Genomic DNA, 26,993 nt, shown 5'->3' with positions numbered 1-26,993 from the left:
AAATAATCTCAGTCTGTGTTAATTTATCTATAGTATTCAGGTTAAAAAAGAAAAAGGTAATTAATGCACTGCATTTCATCTGTAAGGCAGTCTCTCCCAGGGTCAGCCATCTAATCCTCTCAACTCCTATAACACATTGGTTATGCCTTTAATTATTGAATCAATTGCACTTTAATTATCTAGCTATTTGTATTTTTTAGAATGATAATATAACTACCTTAAGAGCAAGGATGAAGTCACATTTATTTGGGAGAGATGTTTTTACATTAGCTCATACACAAAAGTTTTGGGATTTTAAATGGCCAACAGGTTTACTATCACCCAACATTATAATCCAACTATTAAAATAGCTAAGTCTATTAGTTGGGAGAGAAAATATTGTTTAATAAATGGCATGAGGACATTAGCTATTTAGGGGAAAAAAGTAAGAACACAAACAAAGAACAATGGAAAACTTTCCACCAACATAAATTCTAAGTTATTAATAGTTGGAGAATAACATGCAAATATAAAACCCCGCCAATCAAGGAGAATATGTTATATTTATGTCAGAATGAAAGACGGATGTTCTATCCATAAAGGAAATGAATGTCACAAAGCAAAGGCAAATAAAGTTGGTTTTATAAAAATTAAAAACATTTCTATGTAAATAAATGCTGAATAAAAGTAAACTGTAGCTTCATATCAAATTATTTTGGTTATTAAAATATTTTTAATTATAGCATAGTGATTTTAAGTCCAAGCAAGTGTTGACCATTCATTCATTCCAACATATTTTGGGGGCACCTCCTACATGCCAGGCATCACTGTAGGTACTAGGGATACAGCAGAAAACCAAGAAGCTCTTGTGAAGGTTACATTCTATCAGGGGTTGATTGACTGTGAACCAGTATCAGTGTATTAGGTGGCAAGTGCTTTGGAGAAAATAAAGGAGGGTAAGAGGTGGAAAAAATGTTGGTTACAGGGACTTGTCTTTTCCTGTTTCTAGGATTTGCATGCTGAGGGAAGAAGACATTCTGGAGGTGTCAGAATAGTTCTTTCGTGTCTTTGTCAGCCAGGAGACACTGTGATTAGAGATTCCCATACAGCACCTCCTCCGCCACTCCAGCTCAATGCATATGCTCACAAATAGGTCTTTGCTTGGTGTTCCAACTTGCTGATCAATGACTTCTTTCAAGATAACTCTGGTGGTGTTGCAAGTACATTTAAGGTGACATGCAAGATTTGCAGACACTGCACATTCCCTGAAGTTCAGAGAAGTGCTGACATGCTCTAAGAAGAAAACAAATTGCGTAAGGTTCCTAGCTGAGGCAGGAAAGTTTTTTGCTTTTTTTTTTTTTTTTGTTCTTTATTTGGGGCTGCATGTGAAGATGAGGGCATGTTCTGGACAGTTTTTATATCTCTATTCCCACACCTGCCCCCGTATGAAGAAATGATTTTCTTCATTTCCAGAATGGGAATGAGTGATGTGTTTATCTCGAAGAAGAAAAGTAAAGCTAAAGGCTGAGCACCTTAGGAACTGTGGGGGAAAGAGCTTATATTAGGTAGAAGTGAAACCTACAATGGCCTGTGAGCTGGGCTGGTGATGCAGAGCAGGGCTTTCACCAAAAGTATCATGTTGGTATCAACAGAGAGGTTTTCAAATATGTAGACAAAAAATTCTTTTATCAATGCTGTCAGCATTCTTTATGGTTTGGATGAAAGTGACAATGCTTGGAGGATACGATATTGGAAGGTGAGCCATCCCCACTGCTTCACAGAGCATTGCCCTGGGAGTCTTGTGTAGGAGATGATGCCACCAGGCTTGTCATCTGTGAAAATGTAGGAGAGCTAACATTCTTATGGCAACCTGCATGTAATCATGGATTTTGCTGACAACTTGCAATCATGTAGATAAATTGCTTTTCTATTTCCCCAAGTAGCTGTTCAGTGGTTGAGGCTGCATTAATTTTTAGAACTTCCAGTATTTAGTCATTGTTTTGTATAAAAGCATGAATCAGCAATAAACATTTATACATCTCAAGAGGTCTTTGTTCTGCTGAGGAGAAATCGGGACACAGAGGCGCTTACGTCTCTTGAAACTGAATGCTTAACATTTGTATTCATTTGAAATCTGCCACGTTGAATGGATAAACTTAAGGTGAAAGAAAAAAAAATTGGTGGGAAATTTCATAGAGAGACTGGATCTGAGTCTCAGTTTTCAATTTAGAAGCGCTCTCCATCAATAGAGCTTGAAAACATGAAAAAGAGTGTGAAAGTTTATGGATCAAACCCAATGAATCAGGAGACCTAGGGGATATGTAGCATTTTAAGTATTTTAGGTCTTGGCGTTTATATGTTCACCTATCGTATCTGTGTGTGTGTGTGTGTGTGATACTTATTAAAGCATTTATGGGATTAGCAGGTAAAAGAAAATAGTTTCAACACTTTCTATTAAACACTTAATATGTGCTAGACAGTTTTTAGGGGTATAGGAATAGAGCAATGACCAAAACAAAATCCCTGCTTCATCTGAATAAGCTCAATAAGTGATAACCAAATATGCAGTAAGTTACACGATCTAATACCAGAATGAAGTGATATTAGGGGAGAGGCAGCGATTGGAGGTGATTTGTAAAATAATGATCCAAGGGAGGGGATGGTATTTGAGCAGAGACATGAATGAAGCAAGGCAGTAAGCCAAGCAGATGTTTTGGGAAGTGTCCCAGGAGAGGCACAGTAAATGAAAAACTTAAGGTGAGAGCTTACTTTGCACGACGCCAGCCTGTCTCCATCATTATGGTCTTTGACACATCATTTAAGGACCCTAAAGTGGAGATAACAATATTTGACCTTCCTACCTACTGGGTTGGGGCTGAGTCTAGCAATTTGTAAAGGCTGACACAACAGGCCAAAATAGTATAAAACACGGAAGGCACTGGAGGTACACACAGGGGCTTCAGAGCAAGAGAGAAGGTCTTTAAAGTTCCTTCAGAGCTAGGTAACAGATATCAGCGTTAATCATAAAAATTTTAAAACATTCTCAAATTAATTAATGGGTAACCCCATAGAATGGTCTTCCTTTTGCCACCTTAAGTATTAATGCCTAAATAATGTCTAGTTGCTCAAGATCTTTTTGCTGTGAGCGTCATAAGCCCTGTTGTCTTTGCAGTTCTGAGGCTGAGCTGTGGATCCGACCACCAGGTTAATGTCTCAGAAAATTTTGCTGCCGAATTCTTCTTTCTTATAGTTCATCCATGCACCACCCTGCTCAGCTAGCTAGTCTTTGAGTGACTGACCAAAGACTCTGAACTTTGGGTGTTGATTTGGAGAAAACTTGTTGGTTGCTTTTTTAGAAATATTTTCTCCCCTCCCCTCTAGCCATTTCCTTGAATTGATCTCAAACTTTGATGCAGAAGTGTCGTCTGAGGAGATCATTAAAATTACGATCCCTGGGTCCCACCTCCTGAGCTTTTGATTTCTTAGGTTTACAATGGCACTGAGGCAATCTGCGTTTTATTAAACTCTAAGAAACACTTTCTGAAATGTCATCTTTAAAATGAAGGGATAGGAGCTTGCTAGAGTCTTCCTCATCTCTGACCTTTTGGAAATTCAAGCTTTTTCAAATGTCCTTTTCTGGTGGACTCTGAGGTGACAGTACAGATAACCCGGTTCACCCTGTTCTGCAGTTGACTTTATCGGCTCAGGTTTTTCCACTTTCTCACCATTTTATTCCATTCCATTTTTCTTCTGTTTGCCTCCCTTTCCTCTTTCTGTATTCTGTGGGAGTGAATTAAAAGATTATAAGAATGCATATTGTATGTGGCCTTATCAGAAGCACTTTTTGTTATGTTACCAACCGATACTAGTCTTACAGTGGCATCAGCTTGACAATTAAAATTCTCTCCTGCTTTTCTAGCCCACCGTAGTCATCGTGGGGACACGGTTTGTGCAGCTCACGGTGACGCCCATGTGCAACTTACTCTTTCTCTGTGGTGCTGGGACTGGTTGTTACTATGCCTTATGCCTTTCTGTCTCTTAGATTGGGATGAGTCATAGGCTTTTACTTCTCCCTTGCAGATGTAGAACATGAAAAGAGCATGCTTTTCCTTGTCCCAGAGCCTGCTCCGTGATTGAGTTGGGTCTGCAACTCAGGACTATTGACCTAGGGATCACGACCCTCTTCTGGAAAGTATACTGGCTCTTTTGGCCACACATTTTTCCATTTCTTCTCTCAGAAATACTCCAGAGCATTATTCTCCATGTAGGTGTAGTTGTTGATATTACAAACAAGACTTCCCTTCTAACAATCTGCTCCCATTTGCTTCTAACACGTCACAAGAGGACCTTCTAGGAGGTCTGTTCTACAGGAACTTGGGCTTCACATTTGGTTGGAGTCTGAGTGGAAGAAGACTGTGGAGAGAGACACACACATGTTGTAGGCGTTAGCTAGAGGGAATCACCTTCTCTACTCTGATTTTATTATATTTATCATAATCTTAGTTACATAACCTCACAAGACGTTTCAACGTGTTCTCAGACTCTTGTGTGAGCTGAATACCATTCTGTGATTTTTACATCCTTGTTTTGAAAAACACGTGACACCATGGTGACCATAAATTCACAGGAAAGCTAAAAGTTCTGAGAAGGGACTGAAGGCTGGGGTGGAGGGGTTGCTTCCGTTCCTGAGCTCCTTCCCTCAGCCCTGCTCCTTGCCCCTTCCACGGTGGTTCCGGGCTATTTGCTTGTCATCTGAAGTGGGTCAGCATTCTGCCTATGCCTGCGTGAGCTTTGTTCAGCACTGATGCACCCGGCACGGAGGGAAAGGCAACAATACTATCAAAAAAGCCCGAGTGGGAGGATGGATCTGAGCACTTGGGAAGAGGAATGTTCCTATAAAACAGGGACTCTTGGCAGCAGAGCCAGTGAAAAATGATACCAATTACATAAAGCAAAATGCCACCCATCAAGCAGAACATTTTAATTCTCCCTATTCCAGGCTATTTATGACTTTTTGTCCAAGACTCAATACATGTCTGTAAAAATAAAAAATGAAATCAACCCCATCTGTTAGGTAGAAGGCGGCTTGTGCTTGGGGAAGAAAAGGTAAGAAAACATTATCCGCATGTTGTTGGAGAATCCCGGGGGCTGAGCACAGAGGCACTAGAAGTATAATTTTGCCTCGTCCGTATGTTTTCCTGTTTGGGTTAGTTGTGCAAGAGAGAGAAGGGTAGCCCATTTTATCGAAACATTTGAAATATTTAAATTAATTTTACTTTCTTTGAAAAGATTCTATTTTGATTGATCACCTATACCACCCTGCTTAAAAACAACCACTTCTCTGTTTTCCAGGGCAACTTTTCCTTTCAGTTTTGCCGGAGATGGTCCAGGGTACACAGCTGGTTTCCTGAAAGAGTGCCACAAGATGGCGACAATGTCACAGTGCAGAATGGCCAACTGCTCCTGCTTGACACCAATACAAGCATCCTCAACTTCCTGCACATTAAAGGTCTGTGGAGTTTGAAGATCAGTGACATTACTCAATGTAATTCTATCACTCGCAGGGGCAGGAGGGAGGGTAACTTTATGGGTAAGTTCTAAAACTTAGTTGACAACTTATTCTCAGGCCAACCTGAGATTTTACTATGAATAGGAAGAAGTGGTCAGAGAGTTCAAAGCGAAAGGCCTTTCTTTCTTTGGACTCCTAAGCACAGAGCTTGATTATTTTAATTTTTCAAAAACAAGAAGGTTAACAGTGCTCTCAAAGAATATGCTTCTTTATTTAAGTACTTTTTAGTCATGCTTATTCAGGACAGCCCCCACAATATAGCAAAATGCCCTGAAATCGCTTAATGCTGCTGCCTTTGAAATTCCTTGCCAAGAAAGCAATGTCTTCCTGCCTTTACCCTGTTGTGGTTTTGACTTCTGGATCCCGTGGAAAGTCATATAAATAGGCTTTCTTACTGCAAAACTGGTCACATAGCTCTAGGGTCTAGGAAGTTGGAATGGACTGAGAATTCAAATTTCAACTCTTCCACCACATTGTCAAATGGCTAAGTCAGTTTTTTCACCTCTTTGTGCATTATCTTTGTTTCCTTATCTGTTAAATGAGAATAAAAATCATTGCCTACTTCAGTGGCTGATAATAAGAAATGGTTATCAAAGTGCCTCTGTTCATTGGCAAATGGAAATTACTTGGGAGATGTGATTAGTTATGGATATCTGTAAAACTCTGCACTAAAACATGATTCTTCACTATAAATATACTTAACACTTATGCAAACATTTGTTCTTGTTAAAGTAAGAGCATGGCTACATAAAGGGGAAAATAAAATATTCTGAAGGGGATAAACTAATGTAATTTTATTCCTTGTCTCTTATGGACTAAATCAGGTTTTTCTGATTAGACATTTTGTCATTCTGTATCCTGGAAGCTGTTTTTCTTTCTCTAGTAGCAAGAAGTTTTAAGTTGAATCAGTTAATTAGTGCCCACTGGGGGAAAAATGGTCTGTCAGCTTGGGCTCTTGCCCTGTCTTTGTGTGTGTGTGTGTGTGTGTGTGTGTGTGTAGCTAGTGGCTATGGGGAATGCCGATCTATTGACAGCCAATCAACTACCTAAGGACTAGAAATGACAAGGGAAAATTACAAACCTGAAGCCTCATCTCAGAGAAAAGATGCTCTGGGCAAGCCTTTTTAACCAGGGGTATCCCCACTGGAATCGAATGCTGCCGGAGGTGGGGTGCCCTGCAGGCATTTAAGGGTCTTGGCCTTATATTGCTACAACCATTTGGGGGAAGTTTCCCAGCTAAAAGTGGTGGATTACTGAGGCCCTGGATGTGTTATTACTTCCAGGTCAAGGTTCAATCAAAGAATGACATTGATAGGACCAGAGCTAAGGATGGAGAAGAGGCGTCAGAGGGAGAGCAAAGAGTAAAGGAAAGGCAGGGATAAGTGTAGCACACACTTGGCTTCTCACCCTTATGGATTTCTACATGGGAACAACCCAAATACTGTTGCCTTCCAATAGTGGTTTTCCTTAATGTTCCTGGTTTAGACAGTATTTTCCTCTCATACATAGAATAAGTGAGCTAGGTTTGGAAAGGCAAACCTTTATCTTGTGGAGAACGAGAGTTAGTTATCTGAAGAATGCCCTATTTCTCTTGGGGAGAAGGACAGTTGGTAGGAGCGAGAGCATAAGTAGTGGATAACATTTTCTGTACAAATAGGATACAGGAGTGGTTGGCAAGGAGCAGGGTTGTCTAGAGTGAAACTCTCAGATGTTTATCATAGAGCTGTGGGTCATAGCTTTTAGAAAGAATGGAAACAGGGAAAGGACACAGCTCAAATTTTGTTCAGCTGATAATCTGTGAATGCTTCTTACGTGGCCTAGGAACTCTGTGTGAGGCACATGAAAAAATGACAAATAATACTTAATGCCAGTAATGTGTTATATTATTAAAGAAAAAATAATTAGAAAGTAAATGTAAAAGAGTAGGAGCTAGACGATGGGTACACATGGGCACAAAGATACATAAAGGACATTGGAAACCAACAAGGGGGGAGGGAGGGATAAAACTGACCTATTGGATACAGTGAACCCTATTCTGGTGACAGGCATGCTAAAAGCCCTGATTTCAGCATTATACGATGTTTCCATGTAACAAAAACATTTGTACCCCTTAGAATTTTGAAATTAAAAAAAGAGTAGGCCGGGCGCGGTGGCTCACGCCTGTAATCCTAGCACTCTGGGAGGCCGAGGCGGGTGGATCGCTCAAGGTCAGGAGTTCGAGACCAGCCTGAGCAAGAGCGAGACCCCGTCTCTACTAAAAAAAATAGAAAGAAATTATCTGGCCAACTAAAATATATATAGAAAAAAAAATTAGCCGGGCATGGTGGCACATGCCTGTAGTCCCAGCTACTTGGGAGGCTGAGGCGGTAGGATCGTTTAAGCCCAGGAGTTTGAGGTTGCTGTGAGCTAGGCTGACACCACGGCACTCACTCTAGCCGGGGCAACAAAGCGAGACTCTGCCTCAAAAAAAAAAAAAAAGAGTAAAATTTCTAGTTCTCAAACAGGTGATGCGGGCAGTGAAGCAAAATGCAGACTGGAGTAATCAGGGTGTTGAGAACATGAGATAAGAGCTGGATAGTGGAGAGGAGGTGACAAGCCTGTCATTTGTGTCTGAGACATATTCTCATCACATAGATATTAATATATACACAAAAATTAAAGTTTGAGGACCTTCCCCTTCTCACTTGTTGGAATTGCATGTGTCCAGTGGCTCAGGTCATAAAACTTGGAGGCGTCCTAGACTCTTTCTTTTTCTCACATCCTATGACCAATTCATCAGTGAATCCTGTTGGCTGAATCTTCAACATGTGTCCCATATATCAGCGTCTCCACTAGCACCAACCTAGTCTGAACCACCATAATTTTTGGCCTGGACCAAGTTGCCTCTTAATTGGTTCCTTTGGTTCCAAATCTTTGTCTTCCTTAATAGTGGAACCTCAATTTCATTTGTGGCAACAATGTACCCAGGTAAAACTATGTTTCCTGACGTCTTTTGTAGCTATACACAGCCTTGTGGCTAAGAGCTTGCTAAAGAGATGTGAGGGAAAGTGTCATGTGGGACATTGGGAAGTTTCCCAAAGCTGAGCTGACCCAGTAGGAGGCACACCCTGTTTGTCTTCCTTCTTTCTTTTCCTACTTGCTAGTATGTAAATGTGATAGCTACATTTTCAGCCACCATTTTGGATCATGGGGAAATGGAAGAATAAGAGAAACCCAGAACCCTGAGGACTTTGGAATTGCCATGCTAGTATTGAGCTCCTCACCTCTGAAATTACTTTTTGTGATAGAAAAACAAGCCTTCATGTGTTTAAGTCAGTAGTATTTGGCTTTTATGCTACCTTCTCAAGTAAACTCCTAATAGTTTATAGTCCATTTGCTTTAAAAATACATCACATCTTGTCACTTCTTTCCTGAAAACCCTCCAATGGCTTCTCATTTCACTAGGAATAAAATCCAAAGTCCTTACCATTATTTAACCTCTGATCCCTTCATTGGCCGTATCGTCTTCATTCATTCTGCTCCAGTTCTTCTATGAATATACCTGCCTCAGGATCCTTGCCCATGATGCCCATTGCCTGGAATAGTCTTCCTCCAGATTCACACAGCTGGTCACTTATTTCATTTGCTCTCAGAGAAAAAGTCAACTTACCAGAGAGGCCTTGCTGGCCATCTCTCTAGAATTAAAACCGCTCCCCATTACTTTGGTTTTGCTTTACTTTTCTTCCTAGTACTTACTGCCACGATGTATTATAAATTTACTTGTTTGTTTACAATCTGTCTCCTCTATTAGAATAAACTCAAAAAGACAAAGGACTTCACTAATTTATTCACAGTTGTCTCATTAGGGTCTAGCACAGGGCCTGACACATAATGAGGGCTCACAATTATGTGTTGATTATTGAATGAATGGATGAGTAAATGGTGAAGAGCTCAGGTCTTGGGTGAAATTTAAGAAGTGTATTTTTTAAATGCTTGCTCTCTTGAATATCACTTTTCCCAGCTAATTTGTTTTCACTGTCTTTAGTAGTTCTCACTGATTATACACACACATACACACACACATGCATATATATGTAGAAGTACACGCATACACACATACATATGTTCACATATATATACACACACACAATATACGCATATTATTATGAGTTGTAAGGAATATCAAATCCATTAGTAAGTTATTTTTCTGTTTCTAAAAGACACTTTTGTTTCTAAAAGAATGTCTTCAATGGTGAAGGACTCCAACTCTCAGATATCTGGTTGAAAGAGTATAGCTCTAAACCTCATTAATGTCTTCTCTTGGTCTATAATATGTATGAAAGCACTTGAAAGATAATAAAGAGCTATTCAAACATAAAATTGATTCATCATCATCATCATTTTCATCAACAGCAGCTCACTCTCTGAGTATCTCTTACTGTCTATCTTTTTCGTATCCATTCGTGGTGTCGAAAAATAGCTGAGTGGAATTTTCTTTATTTTTCTGATACCATATACAGGATAAGGTAAAGCCTGAGAAATTTCAAGCCGAAAGGTAATTTCTTCAAAAGATTTTAACCAACAAAATATGAAGTATTATAGTATAAGTAGTTTCTCAGCCATTTCTATATTACAAAGAATATATTCTACCTGAAGTACATACATTTCGAAAGGATTAGTGATAAATAACAGTGAAACTAGATCACCTAAGAACTACATTTGGAAGTACTTTGTGAAGATATTGCATCCTCTATATTATTTTTCTATTCATGGAAACCAGCATCCTAATATGTAGAGGGTTAGGCCCTTACATTGAGAAAACCAACACTTCTCTGTATGGGGCCTCAAGAGTCTTGAACTCTATGTACCTTGCTCATATTTCCATCTATAAAATAGAATTGAAATTTTTTTCTTACAAGTATGACTTACATAGTAAAAACCAGGATTGTAAACTTTTTTGGAAGGGATTGGGAAATGGCACCAAAGTTTTGTGTCATTATTTATGATGCTATATGCACTGATCCCTGAACTTTATTGAAAAACAGCAGATTTTTTTTTTTGTGATCATGATAAGAACTTCAACTTATATTTATTATTTCACTTTAATTAGAAAAAGATACGGAACTTTTTGTCTACTTACCATCTCTACTTCTTCCCTCCTTCTCACCCTCTCTCATTTTTAAAAAAAAATTATTTTTTAAGGGTACTGTTAAACACAAAAGAGAATTAACCCAATCAATTAATACTAATGAGCTGGGATGGAAATAGGCATATTGCCTTGATTTAGTTAATTATATTTTTCGTTCTTTTATGTTAAGATGCCCAACGGCCATAGGCATCGCTGAATTAAAATTTATTATTTTTATTCCAAGTAATTATGATGAGCCATAATAACAAAGAAGGAACGTTACCCTCTTGTCACAGCATTATGCATCCCGGGCAAGGATCTTGGGCTTGTGGTATGCAGTTGGGGAAGCGTTCAGATTTCCTGAACGAAGCAATGAATCTCTTGCTAATCTGGTGGTCAAGTAGCTTGATGTGAAGTGCACTAGAGATAATAATTAATTAAGGGTAAATTATGGGTGTCTGGACTCTTCACTTGGTGTTGAGGTTTTAGGTTTAGGTACTTGTCTCTCTCTCTCTCTCTCTCTCTCTCTCACACACACACAGACACACATACAAGAAAGGTAACTATGTATGATGATGGATATGTCAATCTGCTTCACTGTAGTAATCACTTCACTATGTGTGTGTGTATATGTCTACATATTAATAATATATATAAACATCATGGTGTACACCATAAATATATACAACAGAGAAGGAAAACATTTTGTAGTTTCTTGCTACTCACAATGCCATTGCTTTAAAATGTTTGAACAGAAACTTGTTTCCAGTCTCTATTACTCCTTAATAGTGCACTGGCTCCCTTTAATGTGATTTTCTATTTCTTGGTCTACTGGCATATACCAAAGCAGTTAAATGCTTGGCAGGTTCAAGCCAGAAAGAACTGACTTTGAATCTGGGCCCCACTACCCAGCTCTGTGACCTTGGACCAGTTGCAAACCCTCTGTTTTTCCTCACTAGGGCAATACCTGATTATAATGACAGTCACAGCAAAAATGATAGCTAGCATTTATTGTTTGTTGTTTTGTGGAAATATCACAATGTATTGCCATCTCATATGGATGTTTTGAGTGTTAAATGAAGGAATATTTGTAAAGTCCTTAGCACAGAGCCTGGCTCAGAATAAGGACTTAATTAATGTTGGTGGTGGTTATTTTTGCACTGAAAGAGATATCAGAAGAAATGGTTGAATATCGGGCTTAAGTTACAATTTTCTCTACAGATAGTGGCTGCTTCTATATACAAAAGCAAACTGGATTACTGAAAGAATTAGCTGGATAATAAAGACCTTGGATTGCTTTTGCGTCTGTTATCTTCAGAATGCATATTGAAGTGTTTTTCTTCCTATTGCGAGAGAGGGGAGGATACAGAAGTGGAAGCAGCAGAGTCTATCCATTTGCTTTCGTCCATTCTCCTCGTTACTTTGACTTCATGGAAATATGTTTTTCTGGTGTAGTTTGGAACATGGTCTCATTTTTTCCAAACTCTTTTTTAGTCCACACTTTTGAGGACACTCAGATCTTTTTGACTCTGTTATCTCTGGGGTTTCTATGACATGGAAAGGCATATTTTTGGCTTATTAAGATGAAGTATCTTCTCTTGACTTACTCTCATGTTTGTTGTAGAGCTTCTTCATCCTTGGCAAGGGTTTGAGGATTTTAGAGTGAGATGTTAAGTGCAGAACAACCTTTTTATCCCAGGGATTGTATACTTGGTTGCTTCTAGTTAGCACCAAGCCAGCTTCAGATGCAGTAGATGCATGCTTCAGATAACATTTTCCAATACACCCACCTAGAAATGCTATGAAACGAACTTCCCTGAGATGCTTCTTGCTGTCCCTCTGTACAGCAGGGCTGTGTGAGTCACTTGGCAGATTACCCTGTGCCTATAGTTTCAAGACTTCACAGATATCAGCTTGAATTTAATAAAAATCCATCTTAAGGCAGGCTGGAGTTTTGATAAAAATGAAACATTCTACATGCATTAATATTTCTTTCCATAGCTATAAGCTATCTTGGTTAACATGAGAAGATTTTGTGGGCTGGTAAAATTTGTGGCAAATTGGTAAATTCAAGATAATTTATCAGGTTGGGCGTGGTGGCTCATGCCTGTAATCCTAGCACTCTGGGAGGCCGAGGCGGGAGGATTGCTCGAGGTCTGGAGTTCGAGACCAGCTTGAGCAAGAGCGAGACCCCGTCTCTACTAAAAACAGAAAAAATTAGCCAGACAACTAAAAATAGAAAAAAATTAGCCGGGCATGGTGGCACATGCTTGTAGTCCCAGCTACTCGGGAGTCTGAGACAGGAAGATCACTTCAGCCCAGGAGTTTGAGGTTGCTGTGAGCTAGGCTGATGCCACGGCACTCACTCTAGCCTGGACAACAGAGGGAGACTCTGTCTCCAAAAAAAAAAAAAAGATAATTTATCTATGAGTTGGCTGTAAAAAAAAATTGATGCAGGATGTGGTGGCACGCGCCTGCAGTCCCAGCTACCCGGGAGGCTAAGGCAGGAGAATATTGACTAATTGCTTTCTTAGTAGAAACATAGCTACGGGATGGGATGACTATGTACAGATGATATAACAAGGTTGATTCATTGCAGTTTGGTCATCAAACTGGGGCGTGAGTTTGACTTCGAGGCAGTCACAGACACTTTTATGGCTTTGGGTAAGGCTCTGGTCCTCAAATCAATGCACAAAATAGAAATAATGGTGATTTTATTTGTAGCAGGAAAGTGGCTTGTATAAACCTCTACTGAATGTTAGTGTGGTTTGTGTGTGCAACCCTGTGGAGGAAGAGCAGTGAGGGGGTTAGTAAAGTTTCTTCCCATATATGCAGGCATGGTGCTCCATAAGGGGTTGGTTCGTGCCATAATCCACAGGGAAAGGCCAAGGAGGAAGTCAGAGTCAGAAAGAATTAATCTGAGTGGATTTTTTGAAATCCACTCTTAACTCTATCTTTTGTGTTTCTAAGTGTTGGAATTTTCTTGGTTGGCTTTACTTGTTTTATAGGAGGGGATTTTGCCTATATCAGAAGCTAAGTGGATCATTGGTAGAATTTTTAATTGGCTAAGAACTTGAATTACTTTTACATTAATTTTTTACAAATATAGTATCAGCATGTTTTTTCCCCCTCTTCCTTTTTGGAGGGTTGGAAAGGTCTAGGCTATAAGTAGGAGCCAGATCTATTTTTGCTCACCTTTCTATTGCCAGCACCATCGTGTCTCCAGGCATGTAATAGGTACTCAAATAATTGCTAAATGAATGAACTAATGAATGAGTTTCTGACCTGAAGAGGTAGATTAATGCTTGTTGTGAATTTCTCTGTAATCAGAGTCCTTCCTGGTATCCTCAAATGTTAGTGGATTAGTCCAGACAGTGACCAATTTCATTTACTATTTATGTATCAGGAGATCAGAGACAAAGGCTTTTTAATGTGGGGGACACTTGGCTCTGAAACCCCTTATTTTTCCCAATCAGACAATGACTTGCATTATTTACCTCCAGAGAACAGTCCCAGACACACTTGATTAGCCTTAAATGAAAGATAAGCCATTGCTATGAGAAAGGACATGCTTTCAATAGATGGGCAGACAGACAGATAGATAGATATTAAACAATTTACCGTTTTATGTCTTGACAACTTGGATATTGTAACATGAAAAATGCTATTTAAAAGGACCAGTCCCTTCCTAGCACAGAAACTATAATATTTTCGGTAATGAAAGATGAATGTTTCAAACTTCCTTATTTAAAACCCTTCTTGGGGTTGGGGAACCTGCAGCCTTAAGGCCACATGTGGCCTTCTAGATCCTTAAGTGCCGCCTTTTGACTGAGTCCAAATTTTACAGAACAAATCTTTTTACTAAAAGGGGTGCAGCAGAGAAAGATGAAGCTTTTCTTGCCTCTTTTGGTGCTTAAAAAAGAACAGTCTTGAAATTGGAAGACCTTAGTCTCTCCTTACTGCTCAGTCTCATTTGTTCATTAATGATTCCTAGATCCTATTTATCCAGACTGGGAATGGAGCTGGAAATGTGGAATACTTTCATATTTGGGATTCATGTGCAGATAATAATACTTTAGAGACCAAGCATTTCATTGCTACTGTTTCTATGTAATATTCCTGGGGTCAGGTAAAGGCAGGAGGTACTGTACTCTTGTTTTTTAAATTAATGAATACCATAAGAAAGCAACTATTATATTTCATTTCTAATATTATTTAATATTATGCTATAGCCAAATCACATTTGCAATATTCAGAGAACAATCATGTTTAGAATCTTTTGAAAAAACAGATTGCTCAGAGAAGTGTATTAAATTACAGGCTGGTCAAAAATGTGATTGGCTCAGTGCTCATTGAACTTGGATGAAGAGAAAAGGGAGGATTATTTGAATTCACTTGGTAGCTAGGGAGATTTTTACATGCTTGGTACAAACTTTGGGGAAAAGACAGTTTTTTGGTTTTGTCTTTTCTGTTTCTCCTTAGAAATAGCATCCTTCCTGAAGTCTTAAGTGACTTTTTAGAAAGCCATGGAACAGCTGAGGGCCTTGAGCACTTAAATGCCAGAAACTATGTCGGTAAAAGGAAGTAATGGTTTTCTGGAGGTAGAAAGGCAATCGAAGTTTAGTTATTAATAGGTAGCAATTGAAAACAGCAGCTTTAGTTACAAAGGCATGTATTTATATCTCAGTGTTTGAGTTCTTTTCAACATTTCTATATAGTTTCTCTTCCACAGAAAAGTTTGCACTTTATAATCTGTATAGAGTTAATTTGGTTATAAGGTTAACTGAATGAGTTTTTTATTTTGTAGAAAAAATAAAAGGCTGAGTCATAATCTTTGTCTTCTCTCTCAGTCATCTGTAAAGTGGGCCAATTCCTTAAAACCAGGGTGTTTCCATTTATCTGGAGCAATTCAACTTCCCTGTGACCTTCTGGAAGCGGAAACTATTTTTTACATTTTTATTTCAGCTCTTAGCAGAGGGGCTAGAAAAGAACAGTAAATGTGAAATGAGAAAGGAATTAATCTGTAATTCCAGGCTTGTATTTCACAGCTTGTTTCAGATGACAGCAAACATCACAAGCCTATGGACACCTTGAGCAATCACTCACTTTTCCTAGAGTAGCGGTTCTCAAAGTGTGGTCCCCAATCAGCAGCATCCACATCACCTGGGAACTTGCATGAACTACAAATTTTTGGACCCCGTAAAAAACCTACTCTGGGAGTGAGGCCCACCAATCTGTGTTTTGAAGATTTCCTGGGGATTCTGATGCATGCTTAAGTTTGAGAACTACTAGCCTAAAACAATAAAGGGAACCCTGGAGAACTGTCGGGACTGGGAGTCAATTAACCTTGCCCAGCTACTCTTTTCCCAAAGGCTATGCCACCCTTTGCGAAGAACAGAGGAAACTTGGCTGGTCACATTGAATAGGCTTATCCTAAGCATAGCATTTTTAGTTGGATGTAGTTCTCTATCCTGCCAGGGAAGTCTGGTCTGATGAAAACTGTTTCTCCCAACTACTATTGTTTGTGGCTCTGAGTCAGTGATTTTATTTCAGATAAGTTTTTTTTTTTTTCCCTCTACATTGCCCGTTTGACTGCAGTACCAGGCTAATTAAGGAATTAGTATGTGGCATTCAGTCTGGGGAGGTATACGATTTTTTTCTTGAGTCCTGTGGAGGTTTCTACAAACACTTTCTAGTTCATATTTTCTTTTTTTAATAAGGCAGAGACATTACAATTAAAATACTGTTAAAGTGATTCTGGCAAGTATTGCAATAAGCATGTTTTTTAATCAAGGGAAGAACAGGGGGATGCATAAGCAGTATCAGCTAAAGGGGAAAATTTTGTCCGATATCTATTTTAATTGAAATTAAAAAAAATGGAAAAAACAGCAGCGGCAGCCTCTGCCTCTGTGTGTGTGGCTCCATCCCAGGTTGCTAAGTTTAGGTGTTCTGTGCTTGATTAATTAGTAGCCAGCCAGAGAGTCCATTCCCTTTGCCCCCAATCCTTAAAGCCTGATTTATGCCTCACATCTCCCATGAATATGTGAGGGCTCAGGCATCTATTTCCTGAGCTGCTAGTGGATAGGATTATGGAGCGTGGACTAAGCTCTTGGGGGCTCTCGTTTGCCAGCCAAATTGATTTTCCGCCTCTCTGGCCGGGGACAAGCCCACCTCGAAGGCTTCCCAGGCTCTGCTCCAGTGGATCAGACACAAGTCTAATCCGGATCTTGCCAACAAAGGAAGCTGTGTGCATCCCTATCACTATGCAGGCTTTGGGCCGTGGCTGCCTTCTCTAAATGCTACTTTTCTCTTCCTCGCTTCCTCCCGACTCCCACGTCCCAAGCAGCACAGTGCAGTGGGGTACGGCAGTGTACCCCAGCTCTGCCCAGATCCCTCAGCCAGCTCTCCTTATCAAGGCAGAGCAGCGTCTGTCCATCCCGAATGGATGATCATCTATCATTCTCCAGGGGAAGGGAATTCCACAGGCTCCCTTAACTATCCATTTGACTGTTTAACAACTGAAAGGTAACGAGATATAGACTGCTAGACTTTTTAAGAAAGAAAGCCAAATGGAGCTTATCCATTTAGATAAATAAATTGGATTGTTTACATCTTAAAATTTAGGTATTTCAAGCTTTGAATAAATGAATTATCTAGTTTGGTGATTCATATTGATCTAATGAACTTGGTCTTTAGATCTCTCCCTGAGCCTTGCCCCCCATCGCCTCTCACTTTCCTGCTGCTGGAAGATGGAATCACTCTCCCTTGGTTCATTTTATCACCTGACATTCACATCTAACCTAGCACTATCTGGCTCTGTAGCCTTTTCCCCCTGATCCTCCTAAAAATGACATTAAAGGTTTGACACACTCATCTACTAGCTTCACAGTTCTTAAAGCTCTTCCTAGAGCTGTGTCTCTGCCCCCTTCTGATTCTTCTCCGAATTCACCTAATTTTTGACTCACTCTCAAGAATCTTGCTATTTCCTGTCCTTACTCTAGCCTTTAAATGTTGATGTTTGATAGTTTTTTCCCCCTTATCTTTCTTCTGTTCTCACTCTACATGTCTTCCCTGGGAGACCTCATTTACTTCCATAATCTCAACTCCTATTTATTCAGCAAATATTTAGTGATCACTTACAACCTTCCCCATGTGCCAGGCACTGTTCTAGGCAGAGGGACGATGGCTGTGAACAAAATAGACCAAAATCTTACCCTTGTGGAGTTTACATTTATAAGGGAAACAGTCAATAAGCAAAATAAGTAAGCAAATTATATGTTTTGGTTAGATTTGCTTAGTACTATGGAGAAAAATGCAGCAGGAGAGGTGGGTAGGGAATACACCTTTGGTGGGGGGCTTGGGGAGATTTGCACACAGTGAGGGAAAAGACTGTGAGGCAGGGGGGCAGGTAGGTCAGGGTGGCAGGGGTATTGTGAACAAGGGGGAGAGCAGAGGGACATAGGGCCAGAGTGAGCTAACGCTGTAGGGTTTGGTAGGCTTTGACTCTCCGATGGGAGCCATCGGAGGATTTTGAGCAGAGAGGTGACATGATATAGTTTACATTAAAAATGACAACAATAACAGCACTGAGTGTTGTTTTGAGAATTTACCCTGGGGTGGGGGATAAGGGCAGACGCAGGGAGGTGAGTTAAGAAGCTGTTGCAATAATCCAGGAGTGAGATGAGAGTGACTTAGACCCCAGCAGTATATGTGGAAGTGGTGAGAAGTGGTTAGATCATGGGGATATTTTGAAGGTGGAGTGCATAACATTTCCTGAAGGCTGGTTGTGGGTTGAGAGAGAGTGAAAGTTGACTCCATGGTTTTCAGACGGAGCAACTGGAAGGATGGAGTTACCATTCATGGAGATGGGAAGTACTGGGGAACTGTCTGTGGGGCAAGATGAGGAGTTCATTTTTGGGATGTGCATAGTTGAGAAGTTATGAGACACCCAAGTAGAGATGTTGAGTGGGCAATTGCATAAATAGGTCTTCAGCCAGCAGAAGGCAGAGGTCACGCTTGGAGATATGAATTTGAAAGTCATCAGCAGTTAGCATATGATGGTGTTTAAAATCTTAAGACAAGATGGCACCACCAAGGCCATGTACATAGACTGATAAGAAAAGTGATCAGAGGACTGAGTCTTGGGACACACCAAGTGTCAGTGGTTGGGATGACCAGGAAGAAGCAGTGGAAGAGGCTAAGAAGGGGATGCCTGAGAGGTAGGAGGAAAATCAGGGGGGCACAATGATGGGCAAGTGAGGGGAAGAAGTTTCAGGAAAGGAGTGACTAAGTGTGTCAAATGCTGCTGGTCACTCAGGAGAGATGAGAACGGGGCACTAAGCCTTGGATTCACAAATATGGTTGCTATTTACGACCAGGAGCACTTTTGTCAGAGTGGTCAGGCAAAGACCTTTCCCCGGGGAGGGGAAGAATTGAAGATAGTGGGCATAGCCAGCTCTTTTGAAGAGTACTATTATATAGTAAAATATTTATACTTTAATTTTTTTCTGTAAGGGGGAAAATAGTTAGAACTCTGTATTTGTTTTCTTAAAAAAAAAAAAAAACAGAACGAATTATTTTGTGGTTATTACAGAGGATGACTAATTGTAGGGTTAGCCAAAAGCAGATTTTGATGTACTTTGTAAGCATTAGCTAGTTGCTAAAAGTCTCTTTTACTTCCCTTTAAATGAAATAAAAGAGATGTTTAATGGAAAGAAGTGATTACATGTAAAAAGTTGTGTTCATTTGTTTATTTTAGAGGGAAGTAACAATAGTGATGGTTGATTGATTTTTATAAAATTACCCAAGGTTACTTCTGGGACATAGTCAGCTTTCATGAAAGTCATAACAAGCAATTTAAGGGTCACGGCCAAAGGCTGATTCCAGCCCTGCTCTTTATTTCAATGTTCAGAAATGGGGTTGAGCTCTGTAAAGTGGAGAATAAAGTCCTCCTGTCCTCCCATAGTCAAGTAACTATCCTTTAGGGCAGCCCACTGTATATTTATTTTAAGCTAATAAAGTGTGAGGATGAAAATCTTTGGACCTTGGTACAGAGATAGATTAAGTGTGAACTTGACATCCTTTCACATGAAGAAACTTTCACTTTGGTTATCTAATTATTTCAGGCAAAAATAGCTGAATTCCTCATCAAACTCTCTTCTTAATGTACGTAGATTTCCTTATATTTGCTACTGATAAAATAGAGGGGAATGGTTTTTAGCAGGGGTCAGTGATGTTCATATTAATTAATTAGTCCTGTTTGTAGCACTCTCAACAACACAAATAATTCATTTTCTTTGGGTTGAGTTTTTCTCCCTTCATTAACGTCATTATTAGCTCTTGTCAGTAAATGATGTTTCAAAATTCCTACCAATTTGTTTCAGTGTATTTAATATTTTGCTTAATGGTAAAAGGGACAAAGTTTATATATGTACCCACTAATCCTTGTAATCTGCTTCAAATCTTTTTTGGAATGAGGCAAGGTTTATCTCCTTTAACAAAATTAAAATGAATCATATATAAACAAGCCATAGGCAAACTTACTTAGGTTAACTCGTTTTTCTTTAAATGTAACTGTGCAAATAACTCTAATTAATTGAAAACTACCAGGGAAGCTTTGTGGAAATGGATAGAATATGAACTTTTCTGCTGGGTGGTCCTGGGTTCTAATGCTTGGCTCTGCCTATTCTGGTCTGGAAGAGATATAAGCTTCTCTTAACCACATTGTTCTCTGTGAAATACAGAATGCGATATTGACCTCGTAGACTGGTTTTGAAGGTCACTTTAGATAATATATCTAAATAGTTTAGCAAGGTAGGTAATTAATAAATGAATGTTAGCTCCCTTCTTTTCCCTGGAAGTCTTACTTGAATTCCTGACTGTGCATATAATATGTTTCTCAAGTGAAATTCAGCATTTACTGCAGCACAGGTGGTGTCAGGAAAGCATAAACTTTGTGTCTCCATGAGTGCCAAATGCACATCTGACTGCGTTCTAAAAGATGCAGATGTCAAATGTTCTAGAGTTGGAAGGAGACTCACTGAATGCACGGTTCTACCCTCTACTTTACCTGTGAGAAAACAGACCACCCCTAGGCACTGAGTAGGACAGATTTGGGAATTGAGTAATCTGAGGCCCAGCAATTTTATGGGACTTACTGAGAGTCATTCAGAGGCCAATAGCAGAATGAGAACAGTAACCCCAATTTTGTTCACTGCCTTTACCACTTACTCATTAAGGGCAGTTCAGATTTCCTGACTACATATAATGCAGGAATCCTATTATGCAAACCCGTGGTCTACCTGTTGAATGTACTTAGTTAGAACATCAATGACATGTGGCTGTGAGTGAAAAAGTTTTAGTTAACACAAAATTTGAGCTGTAGCACAGGTCACATTTCTTTCTTCTTGTTCACAGAGGGATTCATGATTATTACTGCATTTGTATGTGTAATGACGATGGAAGGAAAAATTGAAGTCAAAATTGCTAGTGGGTCCTTTGGATGTCTGATGAGCAGAGTGGTACTGCTTTGGCATTGACCTTTAGATCACCAAGGAGAGTCTCTTGCTTCTTGGATCGTTTTACCTCAGGGTATGATTTATACAACACACTGCAAAAGGACAGTCAGGACTAGTACCAGCAGGATGCTGGGATGCAGATGGTCTAGCAGTGCTCGAGTGATGGGGCGGCTGTAGGAACTGAGCAGGTCATAGTGAAAATGGAGGAAGTGAAGATGGTGAGTGTGACGACAGCAGCAGAGACCATTGCATTAAGTGACAACTTGGGGTCTGCAAGCGTTATTGCAATACATTTCACCATAATTCTCTGAGGGAGGAGCTCTTACCATGCTCGTTTTCCAGTTAGAGCAACTGCATACCCAGGTGGGGTGTGCCATTCTATATTGCTGCTGAAAGGAAAGGGCACTTTAAGGAGTCTGGTCTGGGTAAACATCCTGTGACTGTCACTGGTGGTGTGTGGCTTGGGCGTTAGAACTGAAGACTAGAATGTTTGATGAGGAGAGCTGAGAAAAGCTGAAGAGAAGTTCTAAAAGGTCAGGGAAGAAGTGGCCTCCACATTTGAAAAGTGAATCAAACATTTATTGATCACTATCTTTGAACTAAGATGGAGGTGAACAATGATGACTAAAGACATCTTGGCCCTTTTCTTCTCTCCCTCTCATTTCTGCAGAGTGTGTTTAACTATTTCCAGGTGTGATTTTTGGAAACCAATACCAATTGAGCTCAATAATTTGGCACACTGGATTTAGGACTAAATTTAGCAGGTTAAGTCTTTGCTCTTCATTGCCCGTCACCAAGACCCTCATTATTACAGTAGAATCTGCCTTTTGAGCCATTTCTGACACCTTGCTTTTTCTACATCCTTTGCTCATAGAGGCAATGTGTGAGCTAATAAATTAAATATTATAATAACATCCTTTCTGAGAAAAGGCGAGAGTGTGTATGCGTGTGTGTGTGTGTGTGTGTGTGTGTATAAGGAAATTCAAGTACTTAAATCAGATTATCTAAAATATACAGCCATTTATCCACTCACTCAATAATTATATATTGAATACAGCTGCCTACCAGTCACTGTTCTAGACACCAAGAATTTAGGAGTGAACAAAACAAATAATTGCCCTCTGCTATAGTGGGGAGAGGGCAGAAGATAAACATGTAAATATATATTATAATATGTCTGATGTCAAGTATTATGAAGAAAAAGATATTTAGGTAAGGGGCAAGGGCATGCTGTTTTATACAGATTGGGGAGGGAAGGCCTCAGTGGGAAGTTAACATTTGAATAGAAAACAAGGAGGAGTGAGCCAGGTGGGTTTGATGTCTGACAGAAGAACATTCCAGGGGAAGGAAGAGCATATGCACCAGTCCTGAGGCCTGTTTGAGAACCAACAAGCAGGTCAGTGTGTTTGGAGCACATGAATGAACAGGGGAGCTTTAAAAGATGATGTTGGAGAGGAGTTGGAGATGGGGTAGCAATTCATGAGGGGCCTTTTGTAGCCCAACATAAAGACTTTGACTTGTATTCTGAGTGAGATGGGAAAGTATGGTTGGGTTTAGAAAAGAGGACCTCTGGTGTTTCCAATATAAAGTCACAACCTGACCACTTTGTTGCAGGATAGAAGAGTCTAGTCCAGTGCTTTTGCAAACCACTTGCAGGAGGGAGATGGATTTAATAGCTGATTCGGGTTAAAGTGTATATTTACATGAGTTGCTTTAATTATTTTGACATTATTGAGAAAATTCTGTGTGAAATGTAAATATTCTAAATCTTTTAAAAGAAAGGTATTATAAAGATGAAAGTATCTTTTTAATATTTTAATTATTTGATCTCACAATATCATGCATGTAATGTTATTACAAATTAATATTCCTATGTTACAGAAAATTTGGACATCAGAGCAAAATAGTATCATATCAGTTAAAGTTATTTGGTTGTCCATAACAGAAGCCAACTTTTCTTTAGAAAAGGAAATGTATTGGGTAGCTTACTAATCAATGGAAATGAATCTGAAAAATCAGACACCGAAATACATAGGAATCAAGGCATTTGTCGGGGGAGATTGGCAGGCGGGGGTCTCGGAAGCAGGAGCTCTGCTCAGGCTCTTTACAATGCCCCCACTGGAATTAATGATTTCTGAACATTTCCTGTCTTCTCTTCCCTTTTGCTCCACATTCCTTTTGAAGCCCAAGAGTGTGACTTCACCTATGGTAGGACAAGACGTCTTGATTGACAGTCCCACTTAGCTTATTCAATAGGGCAGAGAAATTCCTCCAGGAAATTAGGGTCTATTATCAAAGGAAAGTATAAGGGACACTTATTTGTTAAAATGCTACAAATGCCATGATGTTAGCCCTAATTGCACTTCCCCTATAATTCTTATAATTTTGGCACATTTTTTCCTATCTCTCTGTCTTGTACATTTCCGAGTTCTTTTAAACTTAATCGTATAAGCTAATTTTATCTGTTGCTAAATGATAAAGTTAGTGGACTTCTCATCCCTTATTTAACTGGTCCTAAATTGCTGGACATTTAAATCATTGTCATAGAAAATATTATTATAAATAAAGTTGCAGAGAATAGTACTAGTATTAGTACTAGTACTAGCTAAGCTAGCTTAGTAATATAGTGCTTCTGTTCCTGGGTGTCTGAGCTACCCTGTTATGCTTCTAGAAGAGAGGATGAGGTAAAATAAGTTTAAATTCCAGCAGAAGTATTGAATGTATAAATGAAGGGGCTTTTATCAGACGTGGGAACTGTCAAAACAGGGTGAGCCTTGTCCTCCCAGGGACTGACAATTTTTTCTCTGTCCATTAGGGGGCAAGCTGATTTTCATGGCTCCAGGACCCGTGGAGCTCAGGGCCCATGCCATCCTTGTTTCTGACGGTGGAGAGCTCCGAATTGGATCTGAGGACAAGCCCTTCCAAGGCAAAGCTCGGATCAAACTCCATGGGAGTTCCCACTCGGCCTCCTTCTTTCCCTACGGAGTCAAGTTCCTGGCTGTGAGGAATGGAACGCTTTCCCTGCATGGTGAGTGAGGCAGTTGACCATAGGAAGTGAAGTAGGGCTGTGTCTAGCGAATGTGGGCAATGGAAAAATGATAGAACTATTTAAACATCTTTGGCTATTAGTTGCTGAGGCAACAAGGTCAATTAGAGCATGGCACTATTTCCTTGAATAACAAATAAAATTGTTATGATTCCTGTGGCAGTGTACACTGCAGTTCCAAGTATTTGCTCCTCTTCCTGTGAGAGGATTGTGCACACCTCCACCCACTGTCAGGTGACTTTCAGTGCCTGCCTGGGGGTGGACCATACTTCCCTGCCCCGCTGGGTGGGCTTAGCCATGGACTTGCTTTGGTCAGTGGAATGTGAACAGGAATGACGCACTGCATAGCCAAGCTGTCGTGATGCTTTAGCCATTTTTCTCTTTTCCCTCCACCCAAGAACAGCCTGTCCAAGGTGGGGACAGTTCCTTCAGCTTGGGAACCTGCATGGAGATGACAGGGGCAGTGCTGCAGCTGGCCTGCTGCTGTCATGTATGTGAGTGAGGAATGAACCTTGGTTGTTGTAAGCCACTGAGATTTGCATTTGTAACGCAGTATAGCCTGGTGAAAACTGACGGATACAATTAGCTAGCAAATACTGATGTCTCTCAACATGTAATAGCCCAGCATCCCAAACCAAACAGAGACAGCTTCATTTTGTTGTTGTTGTTGAACCCCTTCCCTTCTCTCTTCCCCGTCTTCCCCATGAATAGAGTTTAATTACGGTTCTGCTTAGAATCCTCTTACAGATGGGTTGGGTGTTTAAGGATTCCTAGGAGATTAGGCTACCGTGTGTTTCTGCTCCAACTCTATTTGCCTTCTGCTGATGTAATTCTCCTTTGCAAAATGGACATTTTTTTCCCCCTTGAGATTTAAGAGAATTTTTAGTATCAACTGGAAAATATAAGTACAAAATAATGAATGTTAAATATGTTTCAGTGGCTACTTGAATACTTTTGGTTGCATAGCATGAGCTAAAGGCAGATCAAAAGTGTGGGCTCCAGATAGTGACTCAATTTCCACAAAACATACTGCCATTGGCATTTCTATATTGGCATGGCAAAATAAAACCCACTTATCTTAGAATAATTGTTCTAGACATGGGCATGAAGCTGTGCCAAAGTGTCTGCCATTTTTTTCTCTGTCCAGGCTCTGTCTATGACAGACCATGGGCCTCAATGATTGTTTACCAAAAAGCACTCTCCTGCCTCTCTGGCTTTCTGTGGGAGGAAGCGAGATCTTTTCTTCAAGCATTTATTAAGTGTTGACTCTCGCTAGCCAGTGTGCTAGACAGTGGGGATCAAATTTTGTAAGGTTTGAGAAACCCATAACTATCAGGACAGAAATTCAAAATGCCTATTATATTTGTTCTCATGATCTACTTCCAAGGAGGCCTTTTGTCCTCCTATATTCATCAGCAAGCACCTACACTGATTTTATAGCCCAGGATCTATTTGCACATCAGCCACGATCTTCAAATATTTGTTTGTTCTAGTTTAACGGCCACTTACGCTACCAGCCAACCCAGTGTGCTGCTCTGCACCACTGAAAAAACACAACTGGAGCACGAGAGGGCATAGATCAGTGTTTCAGCCCACGGATCATCCAAGGGCCCTCAGGCTTAACAGGCGTCCTCAGATTTGAGAGCCACTGTCCCGTACGATGCAGATGGCACAACTCTTACTAGAAATTGGAATTCAAATGAGGAAAAATGAACTCTCCTAATTCTTTCACTCTGCCTCTTTCATTTCAAGCTCTTCTCACTCTCATGCTGTATGATGGAGAATCAGTGAAAGAGTTCATAAATATACCTTTATGTGCCTGGATTTTAAGTGTCTCCCGTGCTTGTAAGCCTTTGTGGTTAAGCAAATGTCCAGTTAAGAAAGTTCCAGTGCCATTGCGTACAGTCAATATGGGGCAATTAAAACACAGCAGATGCTTCTAAGATGTTTTAATAATTCTGGAAATTAAAAAAAAAGTTGCTACTCTAGCCGTGTGATGTTACTGGATATTGAGAATGAGACCTCCTCTCCCTCTGGTTCTCTTGTTTCCATCTGCTCCCTCCTCTTCCTCCCCTCTCCCTTCCTCTTTCCATCTTTATCCTCTGTCTCCCTCTTGTTCCTCTCCCCTGATCTTTCCTGTACTCCCAGATTATTTGTCTTCAACAACCTAAACCCATTCCCTGAAGCCCTGCCAGCACAGGAGTGACTGGGGTCTCATCGGAACCACAGAGCTTGCATATTGAACCCAGGTGAAATCAAGCTCTTTTCTCTCTGATGTGATGCTGCCGTATGTCATTCACTCGAAAGAAATATCATGCAGAAAGGAGCTTAGCCATTTGGGTGAGAGGAATTCCCTTCCTGATGTATCTGTCAGAGAAGCACAGTCCCACGTGCAGCTCATCAATCCTCTCCCTTTCCCTCTCCCTCACCACCTAAGGTCTCAAACAGATGTCCCCTCCGGCGCGGTGGTAGATCATGGTTAAAATCATTACATAATTTCACTGGCCTTTTCCCAGGGCCAAAGGTGGGTCTGGTGACACTGGGGCTTTAGGGGAAGACTAATTTTCTTTTGCTGTCAAATATGCGAAACAGTGAGCAACTGGATTCACTGCGCTGCACCCAGAAAGTCCCTAATGACCCAGCATTCACTCGGCTTCCCAGGATAGTGAGGAGATTCACCCAGTTTGGCACACGGAACACTCTTCTGGAGAGATTTTTAAAATCTAGATTTCCGGGCCCAGGAATGTGCATTTCAATGATCTGACGCACTTGGAG

General features: G+C 40.2%; 1 protein-coding gene across 1 annotated transcript in view; it reads left to right on the top strand.

Annotated features, from left to right (window-relative positions):
• PKHD1 (PKHD1 ciliary IPT domain containing fibrocystin/polyductin) overlaps positions 1-26,993 on the top strand; it is a 412,333-nt gene that overhangs the window by 132,064 nt on the left and 253,276 nt on the right. Inside the window, exons 36-37 of the mRNA XM_069487338.1 lie at positions 5,332-5,488; positions 23,988-24,200. Of these exons, the coding sequence (XP_069343439.1) occupies positions 5,332-5,488; positions 23,988-24,200 (370 nt within the window). The remainder of the gene's footprint in view (positions 1-5,331; positions 5,489-23,987; positions 24,201-26,993) is intronic.

The sequence above is a fragment of the Eulemur rufifrons genome, chromosome 15 (genome assembly GCF_041146395.1).
Source record: "Eulemur rufifrons isolate Redbay chromosome 15, OSU_ERuf_1, whole genome shotgun sequence".
Classification (NCBI taxonomy): Eukaryota; Metazoa; Chordata; class Mammalia; order Primates; family Lemuridae; genus Eulemur; species Eulemur rufifrons.
This window is presented reverse-complemented; position numbering and strand designations above follow the sequence as displayed.